Genomic DNA, 17,700 nt, shown 5'->3' on the forward strand with positions numbered 1-17,700 from the left:
GAATCGCCAGCAGCGCCGGCACCGGCGACCACACCAGCACCACCGTAATAGTGATCATGATGGCGATACCGCTCGGCCTCTGACATCACACCCTCCAGGCAAGGCAGACCATGGGGACCGCCAGTCACACCAACGCACCAACCACATCATTTCTGATCATCCAAGATCGAATCATGGCAGCCGAATAAGCAAAGCCTCGTCTCGCAAATCTGCAGAGGGCAGTCAAAGATGGGTGGTTGAACGCCAAACAGTTTCCCATACACACCACCTGCAGTCGGCTAGTGATGATGACTATGCCGAGACCACTCTGCTATCACACACATCAAGCTGGGTGGACTCTGGCAACGAACCGCTACCGCAGAAACACGTAAAGCACAGGGCAGATCAGTCTACTGCTGAGCCAGCCCAGGATGGCAAAGCCAGACCACTAGGTCGGTCGCACAGAGATGACCACAGTGACAAGCGACCGGCTGAACAGGCGCATGATTACCACAGCCAACGGCATGGGTCCAGAGACCCTGATGAACTCGTGGAAGACAGTAGTGGCCCAGGAGTTGCTGAATCATCATCCACAACACACCATATTGACTCAAGTAAGCATTCCGGTGGAAAATTGGCCCACAAGGCAGGAACTCATTACAAAGGATCATGTCACGACATAGCTAGAGTGTCACCTTCAGCATCTGCTAAAGGCCACAGAAGTCCATCACCCAGGTGTAGCAGTTCTCAGCATATCCAGCCCCAACCCAAGCACATCGATGATGGCTGCGATGCTACTGATTCACTACACACAGCACAACAGGTGAACTCGAGTAAGGATTCAAGGCACCAGCCTACCCACAAGGTCAGATCTTCATACAAGAAATCCCGATCTGACAGAAAGCCTAGAGCATCATCGCCCGCACATGCACATGATCGGCGAAATCGCTCTACTCAACTCTCCAGCAAGAAGCACAGCCGACACGAACCTGAACATATGGACCATAGTTATAGCACTACTGCCTCCTCCAATGCTAACACACTACCTTCAAAACGCCACGCAAGCAGGCGGTTGACATCTGCATCTCAACAATCACGCACTGGTAGTGGGAGCACATTCACAGACAAGCGTTCTGCACACAGAGGTGGTGGTCACACACCGTGGGAAAGGCACCATACCAATGCTCCATACGGGAATTACCAAGCAGCCAGTGAACGTGTACATGCAAGTTGCACTGATACAACACTAACGACGGAGCAGCCATACATGGCAGAGTCGAGCAAACAAGCATCTGATAGTGATCCGGATGCAGGCCCAACACCTGAAGTTGATGGAACATCTCCATGGGACGATCAAATAATGTACCATCTTTCGAGAGCTAAAGCGACAATGGCAAAACTCAATGTCATAGAAGCTGCTCGTGTGGAGAGTCTCAGCACCATTGCAGATAGAGGATCCGTCCAGGGCAAATCGCAATCTGGACGTCAATTTCAGATGGCGGATGGATCATCCCAGGTCAATTCCCCTGCCACAAGTAGAACTGGGCAAAGCCTTCCATTGGCAACCGGGGAAAGCCTTCCATTGGCAACCGGGGAAAGCCTTCCATTGGCAACCGGGGAAAGCCTTCCATTGGCAACCGGGCAAAGCCTTCCATCGGCAACGGAGCGACTACCTGCCAGTCTACTGATAGCGCGACCTTTTGTGCCATCATTGGGCATTCTAACACCATCATCAACTCACGCTAGCAGTCCCACTAAATCCCCAGCAGTATATGCTGCAGACAGTCTCAGCAATTCCTCAGCAACAGCACGCGAGCTCTCACTGGATGATTACCTGGAGAGCATCCTAAACCAAGGTGCAACGAGTCGCAGAGATCACCCAGATCACCGTGCCACTCTGGCTGAAGACAAACTAGCGCATGTGACAGAGCATCACACCGTACCAGGAGATAAGCGGGGGAGAGCAGTAAGCCAGGGCACGAGAAACCAAGCCAATCGCCACGATGCCAGTGTGTGCAGAGATGAATCTGACAACACCGATGACTATGACTGTATTGACGATGGCGACATAGCTGGAATGTCACTTGATCCGGAAAAGGCCATGCCCGTGATATCTGACGCGTACGCCGCAGCAATCAGTTTGCAAAGCAGTCTGGGACTGGGAGAGCCGGCAGGTGACAATGACGACTATGATGACGGTGGCGACGATTACGATGATGATGACTACAATCACGACGGTGGCATTCCTCGCACGCTCAGTGAAGGAGAATTATTTGTGCCAGAGCACAAAGAAGCAGATGAGCACCTTACAGCGTCTGAAATATCCGACAGCTGCTACTCAGTTGGCTTTGTTGGTTCTTCCCGGATGGCCACACCACAACAGAATGCTAGCTCAATGGCTACAAGCCACCATGGTCACCAGCCGGTATCGTCTTCACCCGAGAACAGTACGCAGGAGGACACCAGCAGGGCGTCAAGTTCTCAACGGCAAACATTCCTGCTCATGCAACGCACCTTGATGCATGGTTCCCAGGGTCAGCTCACTCAGCTGCCAAGATCCACTACACATATCAACACCAGGGCTCCAAGCCGCCCATATGATCTGGCTGCATCATTGAACATGTCCACTTTATCTGACTTATCATTTGATCTCCAATCATCCCTGTCCCACACCAGCGATGAGAGTGAAGAAAACACGCCTTGAACTACAGCATGCAGCCAGTCCTAATGAAGACTTCCATTGACATTCCGTAAAGTAATTTGAAACACATCTTGTCAGCTATGCCAACAACATGTACTTTTCTGTACATTGAAGAAAGTGAGATACCAGTACATGTACTTGTACGACAGGGTTGACAATGACAGCACTTGCAACTTTCGGGGTGGACGCATGTGGTTCCATGTCCAAAGAAATGGAGGTGGGAAATCACAATTAGCAATGAGAATACTGCGAATCAAAATGAGCAACGAGGATACTGCAGCTGCAAGACAGGACATGATGTATGAAGGAGGACATGCACGTGATGGGAAGCTGAAGTAATCCAAAAATGAGAATTGTCTCAGGCCAGGGTGCATTGGGTATAACTTAAAAGCTCAAAAGGGAGATGTTACCTGCATCTCTTACTTGTGTACTTCTTGAAGTGTACCAGCACAGCTGCAATGCTGTGCTGATAGTTGCATGGGCTAACAGGGCGCCTAAACCAGAGGCAAGAAAGGTTTCTATCTGAATGCTCCACATAGCTCGGCAGAGACATGGTCAGCAACTAGAATATTTTTTTTAAAGTGCTGTCAAAACTAGAATTTGTAAACATCTAAGAAAAATTCAGCAGCATAGCTCCACAGATCAAGTGAAAATGTTCAAGAGTATACAAGTATACATCGAAGCTGCACATCAGGAGAATATGTGATACTGACCAGCGGTGAAGCCAAGTTCCGCTAGCCACCTGCACACGCACACACACACACGCGCGTGCACACACACACACACACACACACGCATGCACACACACATGAACACACACACACATCACATTGTACTTGTACAGTGTCGATGCTGAACGACATGCAGACACTAGTATGGATCTCGGTATACGCAAAACGTATGAATCTCAGCCCACCCACATCCATGGGTGCATGGCACACTGGAAATGCTGGAGAAAATAAAGTTTAGTTCTGTTGTCGACATTCACATGATAAGTATTTCCCCCCGGCAACACAACAGTTTCTCTCGGAAAAGAATACCCTTTCCTTGCGAAGTCCACAGTTTTCGTAGGTAAGGGCTCACAGAGCGTACTAGGGGAAAGACGAGGATGTGGACCTTTAAAAGCCTAGTTCACATTCGACGGGGCGCGACGGGAGAGTCTGACGGCGTCCAATGTGAACACCAGGAACGGGAACGCAACCGTACTGTCGTACGGATCGGGAAGTGACGGGAAGAGTTGGATCGATCCAACTTTTCATACCGTAGACGGGCATAGACGGGGACGCAAGCGTACAAAACAGCTACATTTTGAGTGTGAACAGGAGACGGCGTCGTGCGCCGACTACTCCCGATTCGTACTTGGAAATTTTTAGCATTTCTAACACTGCGCTTCCATGATAACTCGCAGAATGGCTAACACGACTTGAGTTGAATTTTAGCAAGATAAGGTCTGATGTCACTTATGGTATTTAGGGATAGTTCAGGACCGTGACAGACAAACTGTTTCATTTCCTGGAGCTACTATTTGAATGGCACACCTTTCGAAGCTACTTTTTTGGTGTTCATGAAAAACTGGTATTGTGAACTTGTTTCCGTTTCATTCAAGGAGAAATATTTGAAAAAGAAGTCCTGGAAAACAAGAAATTAGGTCCAAAAGTCACCCTGTCACGGAACGTGCCTAATGACTGGCGCCGTTCGCTGTTGAACGACGCAACGACTGCAGCAAGTCGTGTCGTGCGAATCGTACAAGATTTTACAGCTCACCCCAGCCTTCCCGACAGGCCCTTACGTCCCGTACCGTCAGCGTTCCGTGGAATGTGAACTAGGCTTTATCGGCGCCCATAAAACGCAAGAATGTCAATGCTTTATCGCCTCACAAGCTCGAACCACATTTGCCTATTTACAACGGTGGATAGTGGCAGTAAGTGCTCTGATTCCAGATCCCAATTAAATTGATGGAAGCAACAAGCGTCGAAAAGTAACCGCAAACACAGAACTGTACCCGAACCTCGCACACGACCAAAGGTCAGAAGGCGTGAGCTATCGTAAACTTGCAACTGGTTCTGCAGTGCAGTACGACATCGCAGGATTACACTGTGATACAACCGTGGTCCTTTCCCTTTCAGGAAGGCACGTACAGACCAATCACTCACCTTTTAACAGAAACGTTGAAGCTTGGCGAGCCACATACACATACTAATAACTTCTCCTTGTTCACAATTGGGTCTAGGAATTGCTGGACCTTCATCAAACATAATCTTCCCTTGTCGCCAGTCCAGGAGTCACCTGGCTCAGAAAGAGTATGTTGAACGGACAGTCTGCACAACGTTTCCAGGCGCACGAATACACAAAGGAAATGACACTGATATCAGATAATGAATGGCCAGTAATAATACGGTTGTCTGCAGTTATTGTCTTGCAAATAACATGACACGTGTACAGAGAATGCAGAGCAAGCAACATAATTGTGGTGTAGACTGTCTAGACAACACTACATAACAAAAACGAAACAAGCAAAACGTTAACGACACAATCATACAATTCTTCGGTATTAAACTGACAGTACCTTCCTGAAGAGGTGCAAACAGCTTGGTCCAATTCTTCCCGCCACATGATATCTGACTCGGTTTTGTTACTGAAAAGCAAGTGGACTTTCCTGAAAGACAACGCCACCGAGCAGAGGAGAACAACGGGGCATTAGCCATTACAGGAGTAACTACAAAGTCCATACTACTTCAGCAAATAAAGGGCCTTGAGTATAATGTAGGTCATGTGGGTCACATTGTCTGGTGGGGTGAGGATTACTACTGATGCCACTCAAGAATATGTAGATACAGGATTGTGATGTGGACTGTGGACCGTGGATGGGGGATGGGCACTGGTGGGGTCTGACCACATGGCCTGATGGTCTCCCGACACCAACTCCAGTGAGCACACCAAACCCATAGAAAGGTGAATGACAGCACTGATGAGGACGGGAACGTGCCAATTGCTTGATGTTTGAAGTTTTGAACGCATACATACTAGTATACACTATTGTGTAGCAGTACTTGATGCATGTCTTTCATACCTCTCGGTGGATGACGAGAGAACATGCGATATTACCGAAGTCATTGGTGTGATGCCTGAGCAAAGGACAGACAAAGAAACCATGCGTGTATTTAGTACTATTTACACAGACACATGTAGCCACAAACAAATACCAGTGCATCGCACACAACACAACACAGAACAAGAATAGGTAATAGAATACACTGCAAAGAGAGAGAGAGAGAGAGAGAGAGAGAGAGAGAGAGAGAGAGAGAGATAGATAGAGAGCGAGAGGAGAGAGCGAGAGAGCGAGAGAGCGAGAGAGCGAGAGAGCGAGAGAGAGAGAGAGAGAGAGAGAGAGAGAGAGAGAGAGAGAGAGAGAGAGAGAGAGAGAGGAGAGGCGAGAGGAGAGAGAGAAAGAGAGAGAGAGAGAGAGAGAGAGAGAGAGAGGAGAGAGAGAGAGAGCGAGAGAGCAAGAGAGAGAGCAACTCATTTAGGTCTTTGAATACATGTGAATATCAAAGCAGGCATGGTGACCTGTGAACGTCATGGAAGTGCAAATTCTGGTTGCTAATCCTCCCCAAAATGCAAATTTCGTCACTGAGTTCGACTTTCATCCACGTGTTCAAAATCATCAACTAATCCATAACGCTCACCAGTTCCCATAGCGATGAGTGCAACGTGTTCCGTGTTTTCGAGGCTCGCCGTGTCAAAACTACCTTGCGGGTCACTGACACGAAGAGTGTCACCTGATCATTGGGTGGAATGCACATGAAGACACACAGGCAAGCAGGCAAGTGAGCACATGGAACAATACACCAGGTGCAACACAAATGAATACTACATGTAGTATGCGGCAGCAAAATGCAACCATCACGCAGGGCCCGTGTAGCGGCACAACTACTACAACGGGCAGTTTATTGCAGCTGCCAATTCAGCTGTTTCTGTAACAACCATACTACAATGATCATGCATAGCTGTGTGTAGTACCCAGAGCAGCAATCATTTCATCAGTGAACCACGCAGGAGCTGTAGCCTGGAAAAACGAGTACTAGAGAATAAACAGTAGCGGCAAATTCAATATACTTTTGAAGTACATGTAGTAACAATTGCAATTCTGCTTGAGAAGACGGGTCAGTCACATGCAAGATGTTGTAGGTGTTGAAGAATAAGAGACACAGCAAGTTTATCCAGTATGCACTACATAACACAAGACTACACATCCTTTCCTTCATCCAGCACCAAGCCAGGATGCAAAAAGCACACATTCTACTGCAATACTCACCAGCTGATAATTTGCCAATGTGCGGTGTTACAACGCCTTTCGGGTAGATCTTCACCATCAGCAGGATATCCACTGCACACCCATCAGCACCGCTGGGGGAAGAGGGAACGAGCGACTGTACAACCGTATAGGGATTGGTAAGATCCATACCTGAACAGCACCAGTATACACACATCCATACCTGAAGAGCACCAGTATACACACATCCATACCTAAAGGAAAGTAAGGGTTTGTTTGTTGAGTAAACCACCTTCCAAAATGTGTCACAGGATGTAAATAAAGGACGGTTGGGCCATATCTGCACGTGAGAACAAAAGTTATCGATTTCTTTCCGGAAAACACCGAACAGCCAAAGCATGACGAAGGCCAAAAGTTATATTTTAAGACGGGCCAAAGTTTCTCAGCAGCCAACATTAGATTTTGTTGATTTACAGTACATCCATATCCTTTTTGGCCCTCTATGCAGTGAAACCGGTCACTTATGGTAAGTTTTGAATTCAATGACTCGCGTGTGTTGAGGTGGAAAGTGTTTGTGTTATAAACAGTTGCTCCCATTAACAAACATCCACCCGATACAATACCTACCTTCAACATTGACTTTGACAATAACATGGTGGCCAACTGGCACTTTGAAGTGAACGGCGCTTGGAAGCCTGACCCGGTAAATGTTCGTGTCATGTGTAATCTTCTGAACTGCTACTATGCTACATTCATGAAACTTGACCTCTAAGACAAACAAGAACAAAGAATAACAGCATCAGCGGCGGCAGTATAGTGTTAGACGCCTTAGAATAGTATGCAAGTAAATGCCCATTGCCAGCAAACATCAAACACAGCCAAGTTCACGTATTTCTGTACTATACAGCCATGTACACAACTACTCGTGCAGTGAGGTGTCAGTGAATATCTTAGAGATTTTCAATGCAGTGCCACATACCAGAATACTTACATTGTATGATGGTGTTCAAGAGAGAGCATTGAGACAAGGTGCATGTATCAGTATGTACAATGAATCAGTGATGATTATATTTAGTACAATAGGGATCGGCTTCAGGATAAGGAGACGTCTTCTCACCTCGACTTGTAACGACACCATTTCCAGGGAGCAGTTCTCCATACTTGGGCCAGCGTGCCTCCTGTGCTTTCACCATTGTGATCTGTGCTTTACCATTCTTTACAAGGACTGCATTACACAAGTAGGCGCAGCCCATGTACATGTACACATGCGCATGAGTGAACACAGACAGGCAAACACAGACGGACGGATGGACAGACATACAGGCACATACACACACCCATACAGGCAGGTGTAGAAGCAAGAGAGAACAATCAGTCAGCTGAGAAGGGAATATACCCTAGACACAGTACTGCACAGCGCCAACAGGAGCCTGAAGTGGTGAGCACATGGCCCTGGTGCAGACTGCACTATCAAAGTTTAGGTGTAATCATAGGTGAATATTGCAAGTACAGTGTACTTTGAAAAGCAAACTCAAGGACAATGAACAGTTACTGTAGTTATTGGTAATGTTGTGCATACTTCTGAAGTATATCTTGAGTAGAACGACACACAGACAATAGAAAGTTTCTCTGAGACATCACGTTTGACACAGTACACAGCCAGAATGCATAGAAGATATTTGTAATACATACCCTTCATGCCCTGACTTGCAATCACCTTGTCATGCAGACCTATAATACACAGAGAGAGGGGAAGACAGGCGAGAGAGAGAGAGAGAGAGAGAGAGAGAGAGAGAGAGAGAGAGAGAGAGAGAGAGAGAGAGAGAGAGAGAGAGAGAGAGAGAGAGAGAGAGAGGTGTGTGAGAGAGAGAGAGAGAGAGAGAGAGAGAGAGAGAGTGAGAGAGAGAGAGAGAGAGAGAGAGAGAGAGAGAGAGAGAGAGAGAGAGAGAGAGAGAGAGAGAGAGAGAGAGAGAGAGAGAGAGAGAGAGAGAGAGAGAGAGAGAGAGAGAGAGAGAGAGAGAGAGAGAGAGTAAGCAAGTAAGTAAAGGAGACATGTAAAGCATATAGGGCAAGAAGAGCAGCACTTTCTGGAATACTATTCACTTCAATAGACGTCCTAGTATTGTGTCACAACATGGATATATTCCAGTCATTTGTGATCTTTTACTAGAAAAATTCAGTTCCTTATCTCAGGGTGCAGGTAATTCCTGTGTATGCAGGATCTTCGGTGTCAATACAATGCTTTTAAGCATTGCAATTACACCGTAGGTTGAAAGTGCAATTACTGTTTGCTGTAGTTTGCGTGATGAGCGACAATGGCACTGCAATGCTTTTCAACATGTCCGTGGCCCGATCCTGCATGGCCACACATGCAGTGCTATTTCCCGGTTCGTACGACGACAGCACTAGCGCTACATGAGCACTCGCTGGGCGACATTGGCATCTATCTAAAGACTTGCCGCTCTCCAGCCACTGTAATAATACCCTGGCAGTAACCCGCTCCAGGTCCACATTCCAGCTAGTGTTGTTGCGACTAGACTCTCTTCAAGTTCCACAACATAACTTCATAGGACTGGGATTAATTCTGATTCATTACTACATGACTTCCTCTAATCTCTGATCATCAAGAAGCCAGGTAAAAAACAAACAATCAAAACAAAACAAATGGGCTAATGCTACGTGGATGATAACGTCACACAAACCTACACGTGATATTGTGTACGACTTCGTGATGTAATCACGACAAGTGTAGCACTACAAGTATTCTTCATCACAACCCTATGAAAGCTGCAGCAGCAGTAGAAGCAAAACAAATACAGCATACTCACGGATCTTGAAGACATAGCTGCTTGCAGGACCTAGAACAGCCACAACCTCCAGCAAAGAACCAGACGAATCTAGCGATGCAATGATGTTGTCTTCATGGAGGTCGTACTGCCAGCACAAACAAAGAAAAGCATGGGAGGCGCTGCTGTGCAAAGTTGGATGCGAACGAATGTGCTTCCAATGAGACAATCAAACTCAAGCAACAGAAGTGTCACAGACTGGTTTTCCCCTGACGACCAGTCATAAATACGTGATTTTCCCTGTGAGCGATCACCAAATCACGATCCAGATATTACGACTCTTTGACTGTTATCAGCACGACCAGCCACCATGGGGTTTTCCTTCTTGTGTTGCGTCTACTTCGATACTTCCTTTCCAGAGGCAGTGGTTTATTTATTTTTGTGAGGTGGATAGGACAGTTTGTTTCACTTTTTGCAGTACTTTTGTTCGTAGGTGAGGTAGTGATGGAAGATGACATAGAGGAAATAAGGATTGGGGCGAAGGCCAGAGCCTTGCCAAAAACGAAGGATTGTGGTGCCGACCGTTTTCGGAGTGTCATTACTGAAACGACCACAGCTTGCCTAATAAAAGCTCCAGTGATATTGCGGAGCAGGAGTTAGTGCGTCAACTCCGTGCCGCAGCAAAGTAGCGAGAGTTTGCTGCCAGTTTGCCAGCGTAGCACATGCCATAATACTACACAAGCAGGCAACAGAGCTCTGCAGCACTACTAATAAGCAGTGGTCAGTTCATTATCATAAATTTATGTAACTGCAGGAAGCAATGCCTGTACCTTGGCTTACCTGACTCATGAATACAATGTTGACAACCTGCGCAGATTGATACCAGTCAAACCTGCAAACACATGACACATGTAGGCATGCAATAATATTAATAAAGGTATGGATTTCATCATCATCATCATGACTGTACTTGCTGCAAGATGCAATAGAGGTCTCAGTTCGCATGTGCAGTGTATGCACAGCTGCCGAATGTCAAAAGAGTGATAACACCATACTGAAATCGGACACACAGCATATAACTGGCAAGCAATTCACAACTTTGTTCTCCAACAGTTTAAAGCTCCGCTTTACCTGGGTTTTTGGCCTTGACCAATAGCAGGATCGATTGCTGCTCCTGCAACCGTGCACAAAGAAACAGGCCCACAGGCATGCGCAATGAAACACAATGCACACAATGAACACGCAGGCGTGCATATAACATACTTATTAAGATACTGTATGAAAACAATGAGGCAATGGTTCTGTGTAGAAGTACAGCCCTAGGGATGCCATCAACAGTTCATTTCAGCAAGAAAGCACATCCTAAAAATGCAGGCTCCGCTCAAAGGTCGGAGAACAACAAATCCTCAAGCGCAAGGCAATGCTGGCCATTGATGAACTCCTATTCGAGAGCACTCCCCCCCCCCCCCCCCCCCCCAACACACACACACACACACACACACCCTCATACTCAAGCTGAAGAGAATCATGGCATGTAACATGTACACTTTTATTGTGTGTTTCTGAGTTCCAGGCTTTTCCAGACACGGGCACCCTCCGGTACCAATGGCAATGTGCCTGGATAAGGGTCTATAGTGCACAGTAATAATGTGCATAGAAGTGAGACAGGAAACAGTGAGCACGTATCACGGAGCAGTTGGCTTACCTGACTGAGGATCGGCCGGCTTGCTCTGTGCTTTCCGGCGCTCACGGATAGCACTCAGATCGTCACCGACGAGAAAGCCAACAACACACCGCTCCATCATAGTTTCAATGTTCACCCACGCGTGGTACTGGTGACAGACACAAGTTCAAACACACAAAAGCGTTCAGACACACAACCAAAAAACTAAGTTCACGACTCGCGTGAGACTCAGTCAGACTGAGTTTTCCACATTCACTGGAATGCTGCCACCGTCAAGGATCTAGGCGCAGGTGCAGCTCCTAAAGCGGTGGGAGGTGAGTAGATCAGACTGATAAACAAGCGGTCAAAGACCAAAAATCCCATTTGCTACCCCTCTGTTTCTCAGTCATGGTCATTGACCATCCCACTACACATAAGCCCAATCAAATAACATCAGTTGAATTGATATGTGCACAGCTACACAGGCAGACACAGTGTTTCTTTCTAAATACAACAAACGACAGCATCACTTAAACATTCTCTACAGCACGCATAGTCCAAGCCCCAAACACTTCCATCAGCGATCAAAACATAAAGCTAAAGACCCCTACATTTTCTAAGAAGCTGCAAACTCGAATGTAGCCACATACAAAACCGAATTTTCCGGAGTATAAGCCGCACTTTAACACCCAAAAAAAGTCGGTGCAGCTTATATTATACTACGATGGTCAAATTAACAGTGATAAACAGGGTAGATGTCTGTATTTCATGACAAAACATCTGGGTGCGGCTTATACTCCAGTGGGGCTTATCTCTTAATTGGCTAGATCCTATATATAGGATTTTGGTCATATTTTTCAACTCAAAATGGGTGTGGCACGAGCGTAGGGAAATGTATGTGACCAATTCTTCCGTGTTAGATCTTAGTAGAAATGGAGAGTTGAATAAGATATTTTTTTCAAATACTGACATCTAAGGCTCACCTCCTTGCGCAATGTTACTAAGGCCTGTGCCCTATTTTTCGAATCCTATATTATATAGGATTTGAGATTTCACTGGACCTTGTTCTATCCTTAAAATTGGTAGTTTCGCGACTGCATGTGCGATATGTCATCATGAAACCACCCTTTGCCACACCTGTAATGTTCTTCTGCACATCCACTACTTCAGTCGTTTCCATGACACCAACTTAACAATGCTGCTCAAAGTTCCAATTCTTGATGAAAATGGGTATTCATGATGTCCTATGAATCTAAAAAGTAAACGTTCATGCCTCGAACATATTTACAGCTTCTATGAAAACCATTATACCGTTATTATGGGTCATGAATGACTCATGATGACCAATAACAACGGCATAAAGGTCACACATTTTCAATTCCTACATATAGGCTTTTTTGCCAGCAAATTAAGAGATACTCCGGAAAATACGGCACGTGTACTTGCACACCATAGAACACCGTAACACGTATTGTTTGTTATGAACATACTGGACACATCCATCATATCACCTGGTCAAACAGCTGAGTTCCATCTCGGCCAGCCGCTCTCATGAGCTCATCAGCACCTCCTGGATGGTAGCGCATGTACGGTGCAAGATTATACACTTTGCCTGGTAGCACAACACGAATGCATAGTTCAAGCACATGGTTACACTGGAGATAAGAATCAATTCCCTTTTGGAAACTCCTTCAAATAAAACTTGAATAAAGCTATGGATAGAATAAACTCCTAGCTAACAACCAAAATTGCTCCAACTAAATATTCAACATTCCTCTACTCCTCCATGCGCTCTTCAGCCGTCTAGCTATAAACTAAATATTCAACTAAATATTCTGATCGAAGAAGAGGTTGTAGCGACTTCGGCAAATATCCTGATCAACTAAAATGCCTACTTTCACAGAATGGGAGGTATGCATCTAAGATGGTCGTCACCTTTTTGCGGGGCACGTTACCCCATACTTGGCAGGTACAACCCGTTATAGTACATTTATGAGTATGACCTCACAAAGTGCATGACCTTTTATGCAAAGCCGGTATCACAGTGTGTATGGTTGTAGTGGACTTGCCCCGCAAAACCTAATGGCGGAAAATTTATGCATACCGTATTATCTCTAATATAAGCACAGTCTCCAATAAAAGCACGTCTCCAATAATAGAACACCTTGAGGCGGCATTCAAAAAATAAAGTGCTCAGTCTCCATTATAAGCACACTGTGTAAATTCATTATCTGTACCGGCGAAAAAAACCCTGAAATGTGTGTGTCATACATGAATTTGGCATGGCAACATGCCTCTGAAATGAGGTTGAAATAATAATGGAACAGTCTCCAATAAAGGAACGTCTCCATTAATAGCACGGGGCGGAGGTACATTGAAAAAATAAAGGACCGTGCTTATATTAGAGATAATACGGTACGTCCCATTGAATTGTGTAATTCTTTTACTACAGGTGGAGTCCTGATAATTCAAACATCGGATTTCTGGAAAATAATTGCCAGGGGCGTCACACACGGTACGACCACTACGACCATGGTCGTACCACTTTTCGTCCAGGATGGTCCACCCAATTCATCCGAAAAAGCAATAAAAAAATTCAAGGATCTTCGGACTTGTACAAAACATCGCAACTGTTACCTGGTTACTTTCATTGCAAGGAGCATACAGACTTGATGCCTAGCACTAGCAGCTAGCTATTGCCCAAGACTCCAGGCGGCTATCCATTACGATAGGCGGTTGGAGTCACGGTTAGAGACAACCAGACGATGGATTCCTCACGGACGCATTCACTGCAAACTTGACGGAAACAGAGCTGAGCTGGCGGCAATCACTGGGTCCAGAACTAAAAATTTCCAAGATCTACCATGTTACAATGGCGATCAGCACGTCAAGAGACACTACATGTATGTCACTTGTCAGCTACAACATAATAATTATATTCTTTCCACAACGACACCTACCTAGTACCTCTGGCTCCTGACGATCTACTGCAAGCGGATTCGAAAATGCATTACACCCGCGAACGCAGCGCTTGTCAACGGAAAAGGGAAGCGCTTCATTCTCCGAAGCTGAAAAGTGTTTGGACTGCTGCTCCACGGCGGCAGAATATTCTGCAGCTGTTCACCGACACGACCCGCTTCACCTATATTATAACGATTTACGATCGTTTCGTTCCCCGCGAGTTTTCCGGTAGCAGCAACAAGAATTTCGTCCGCGACGACAGGATGAAAGTCTCTCGCAAACTAAAGTCCTGTTGCCACGAAGACAGAGAAGATTCCGCAAGCGCTTTCTTCTGCTTCCATTGTTGTAGCTCTCCGGTCCACTGGCAGATCTTTCAATCCCACCGAACAAAAACAAAGGATCTTCTTCTCTCTCTAAAAACAACTAAAATTGTTTGCGACTGTCCAGGCCGGGCGTGTACATAGTGTACGCGACGCGGCAGACTTTTGCAGGACACGACATACATGTACGTTTTTGCATAGCTAGCCGCTGGCGCTAGAACGCTCAGCACGCTGGTACTTCGGATTTTGCGATTTTTTCGAGGGCAATGGCCCTGAATCATTGAATCAATGGGTTCCATTTGCCTTGCTTGGCTACCTACGATGTACAGAAAATACCAAAAATCCATGAGAAGTATGTTTTTGGAGCTGGAGTGGGGTTGTCGAATAAGTGCTAGGGGAACCCTCCTTTGCGGCTGTAGAGTGCTAAAACGTGGTCTGTTAGCCGAAAAATCCTTATTTTTTTCTCCGGGGGACACCCCCGGACCCCCGGTCGTACCACTCCCAGCCACCCTGTGACGCCCCTGAATTCTAATTATCTTTGTGAACTAATGCAACAATCTCTCCTCCTCTCCTCCATGCGCTCTCAGCCGACAAGTTGCTACCCTCGGTAGCCATTACACACACCAAAATTACAAACAACGAAGGGGTGCCATGTCCATTAGAATATCCTATTCAGTATCACCTTCTCTGACGAGGCTTTGGTAGTTGAAACATCTGTCAGAAGGAATATCAGTAACAAGCACCAGTAACCCATTCATTGTTTGGAATCGTTGGTGTGTATAATGGCTACCGCGGACAGGTATAGAAGCAGTTTAGTGCCTGGAAATCCCCACCCCCAACCAAAACATCTTCCTTCGCCATTGAATAAGCCTATACGGCAGATGCAAAGGCCAGGCATCAAGCATCGCACACCAAATCTTCTGAAGTCTCCAAGATAACCGTACTTGTAAGCTGGAAACTGTAGCAAATCATGCCGCAACAGCCCAACTGACTCCCCAGTTTGTGCCTACGCAATGTAGGCAGCGCACCACACCAGCCCTCATGTGTACAGTCACCGTATTTTCCGGAGTATAAGCCGCACTTTAAACATTCGTAATTCACCCAAAAAAAGTCGGCTTACAAAGTCGGCTTACACTACGATGGTTCAAAGAACCGTGAAGTACAGGCCAGATGTCTGTACACATATTTCGTGACAAAAAATCTGGGTGCGGCTTATACACCGGAAATACAGTACATATTCTTGGGGTTAGTGAAGTCTTTGGCTAACAGACAACCTCTTGGGATAAGCCAAGACGCAAGGGGTTCCACGCCAAAGTTAGGATATGGTGCCATGCTCCACTGTACGATGGTCTTCTGCATGGCATGATAATGGCAACTATGAAATCAAAGAATGTGCATACAAGATCTGCAGATAGTTGGTAAACGCACCTCGTATTGCAGTCCAAGCATTTTCAATTTGATTGTGCTGTTGCAATTCTGCCACCGACACTCTCTTGAATCCACCGCCCACCGATGTCAAGTCCTTGCTGCGATCGTTATGCAAAACAATCCAGTCATGCAGACTGTAACCTTTGTCCAACTGTACCTTTTTGCTCAGACTTCCCTGACCGAGCTTTTGAGGTGATCCTGAAGCTGGAAATCCAGCCTTGGGAACGTTCAGGAAAGACATAATAGCTTCAAAGCCAGTGTCATAGATGCTTTCCCCAGGCGATCACATTTTAGTATTGGTGATCATTACTGGGGTACCGGTATAGTTCAGCAAGTATTGCAGTATACTGTCTTGCAAACTTCACTTGAACTTGAAGTAGTAAGTAATTAGTTGAACTACAAGTTGTAATTACTTGAAGCAACCACACAGTGCAATGACATCGGATCAACACGAAAATTTGAAAGTGGAAATGAATTTTTTTTTTTAAATTTAATGTTTTGATGGTTGTGTGATGACATCATTGAGAAAGGTCAGTGCAGTCTGATCTCAGTGCCCGGATCATCCCAGATCTGCAGACCCAGACACGATACACAAGCTGGCTCGTCGCCCGTCGCCGTCCACCATGTACCAGGGAAAAAAAAAAAAAAAAAAAAAACCATGTACCAGGGCTAGGGAGTCGTAAAATACCACACTGACCATAAGGGCTTGAAAGTGATGACGTCAAAAACGGCCTGGGAGTAGTAAATTGACATCAGATTTCTATTTTGGATCCACTAAGGTGTGACTTTGCTATTGCCTCAGTATGTGGGTGCATAGCAACCCACTCATGTCGTATGCAGGTGCAACTTTTACTTCGCCACCAGTTGTCACCCCGCCCCCACTAGCCAAATCAGTCAGTTTCACTGGCAACATCACCTTGCTGTGAGTGAGACCGCTTGAAATGTGCTTGGATCCATACAAAAACTGGATCCAGGTGGATCCAGTTTTCGAATTTTTCAAATTGTTGCTATGCCATTGCTATGGAGTGACGTAGCACTTTCAAGCGTAGCCACGTCGCAGTCGACGTCGTCGGCTTCCGGGTGCAGCAGCCAATATAATTATATTGCATTTCGATTTGTGGTGACCACCGGCATCCACAACTCCCTGGCCGGCCATCCTTGTCTCGTCCGGAAATCCAATCGCCATCTGTGCGGAGATCGAGAGAGCATCATTCACCCCACTGGCGACAGTGGTGTTTTCGGCTTGAGTATGGCGGGCAAGGAAACAACCATATTATTGCCTGCTGCGATTAGATTGGCAGTCAATGCTTCAAGCCACAAGGGCTGCAGGTCTTCGTACATCCACCGCGGGGTCAGGAGCCCTTTCAAGTGTCACTGTCAGCACATTATAATCTTTATTTCAGGCCCGGGATTACCCAAAGGCCATTGCCGCCGGCTGTGTTGGTTCGGGAAGAGGCGTGCCTTCGCCTTTGCATATGCCAGTAGGCCATTTGGGTAACGGTTTCTTTGGTTTCACGGCTTTGTGAATAAACCCGGTCCCAATAAGTAACTAATGTATCATCGCGCATCATGCTGCTTATCTTCGCCCC

The 17,700-nt window shown here is 46.2% G+C and overlaps 2 protein-coding genes across 2 annotated transcripts in view; one reads left to right on the forward strand and one right to left on the reverse strand.

Moving 5' to 3' along the window:
• The window catches only part of LOC135806182 (uncharacterized), a 7,606-nt gene extending 4,795 nt beyond the window's left edge, over window positions 1-2,811 (forward strand). The window contains exon 4 of the mRNA XM_065320336.1: window positions 1-2,811. This exon is cut by the window's left edge and continues 278 nt beyond it. Within this exon, the coding sequence (XP_065176408.1) occupies window positions 1-2,683 (2,683 nt within the window). The 3' untranslated portion in view covers window positions 2,684-2,811.
• Window positions 2,736-16,529, reverse strand: LOC135806183 (cytochrome b5 reductase 4-like). The gene is made up of 15 exons (XM_065320337.1): window positions 16,112-16,529; window positions 12,914-13,014; window positions 11,445-11,571; window positions 10,871-10,913; window positions 10,580-10,631; window positions 9,782-9,887; window positions 8,646-8,684; window positions 8,071-8,178; window positions 7,581-7,721; window positions 6,996-7,145; window positions 6,367-6,459; window positions 5,751-5,805; window positions 5,247-5,336; window positions 4,834-4,998; window positions 2,736-3,422 (listed from the first exon to the last, which is right to left on the reverse strand). The coding sequence occupies exons 1-15, from the start codon at window positions 16,350-16,352 to the stop codon at window positions 3,371-3,373; spliced, it is 1,563 nt and encodes a 520-aa protein (XP_065176409.1). The 5' UTR covers window positions 16,353-16,529; the 3' UTR covers window positions 2,736-3,370.
• Window positions 16,530-17,700: the final 1,171 nt, after the last annotated feature.

The sequence above is a fragment of the Sycon ciliatum genome, chromosome 1 (genome assembly GCF_964019385.1).
Source record: "Sycon ciliatum chromosome 1, ocSycCili1.1, whole genome shotgun sequence".
Taxonomy (NCBI): Eukaryota; Metazoa; Porifera; class Calcarea; order Leucosolenida; family Sycettidae; genus Sycon; species Sycon ciliatum.

What these genes read in the sequence shown, in the direction of transcription:
- LOC135806183 (XM_065320337.1), bottom strand. Translation starts at nt 16,352, where the DNA reads ATGTCTTTCCTGAACGTTCCCAAGGCTGGATTTCCAGCTTCAGGATCA. An exon ending in ACATTGTATTCATGAGTCAG is followed by an intron (nt 9,888 to 10,579) that starts GTAAGCCAAGGT and finishes TTGTGCTGGCAG; the next exon opens with TACGACCTCCATGAAGACAA. An exon ending in CAGCTATGTCTTCAAGATCC is followed by an intron (nt 8,685 to 9,781) that starts GTGAGTATGCTG and finishes TGTGTATTATAG; the next exon opens with GTCTGCATGACAAGGTGATT.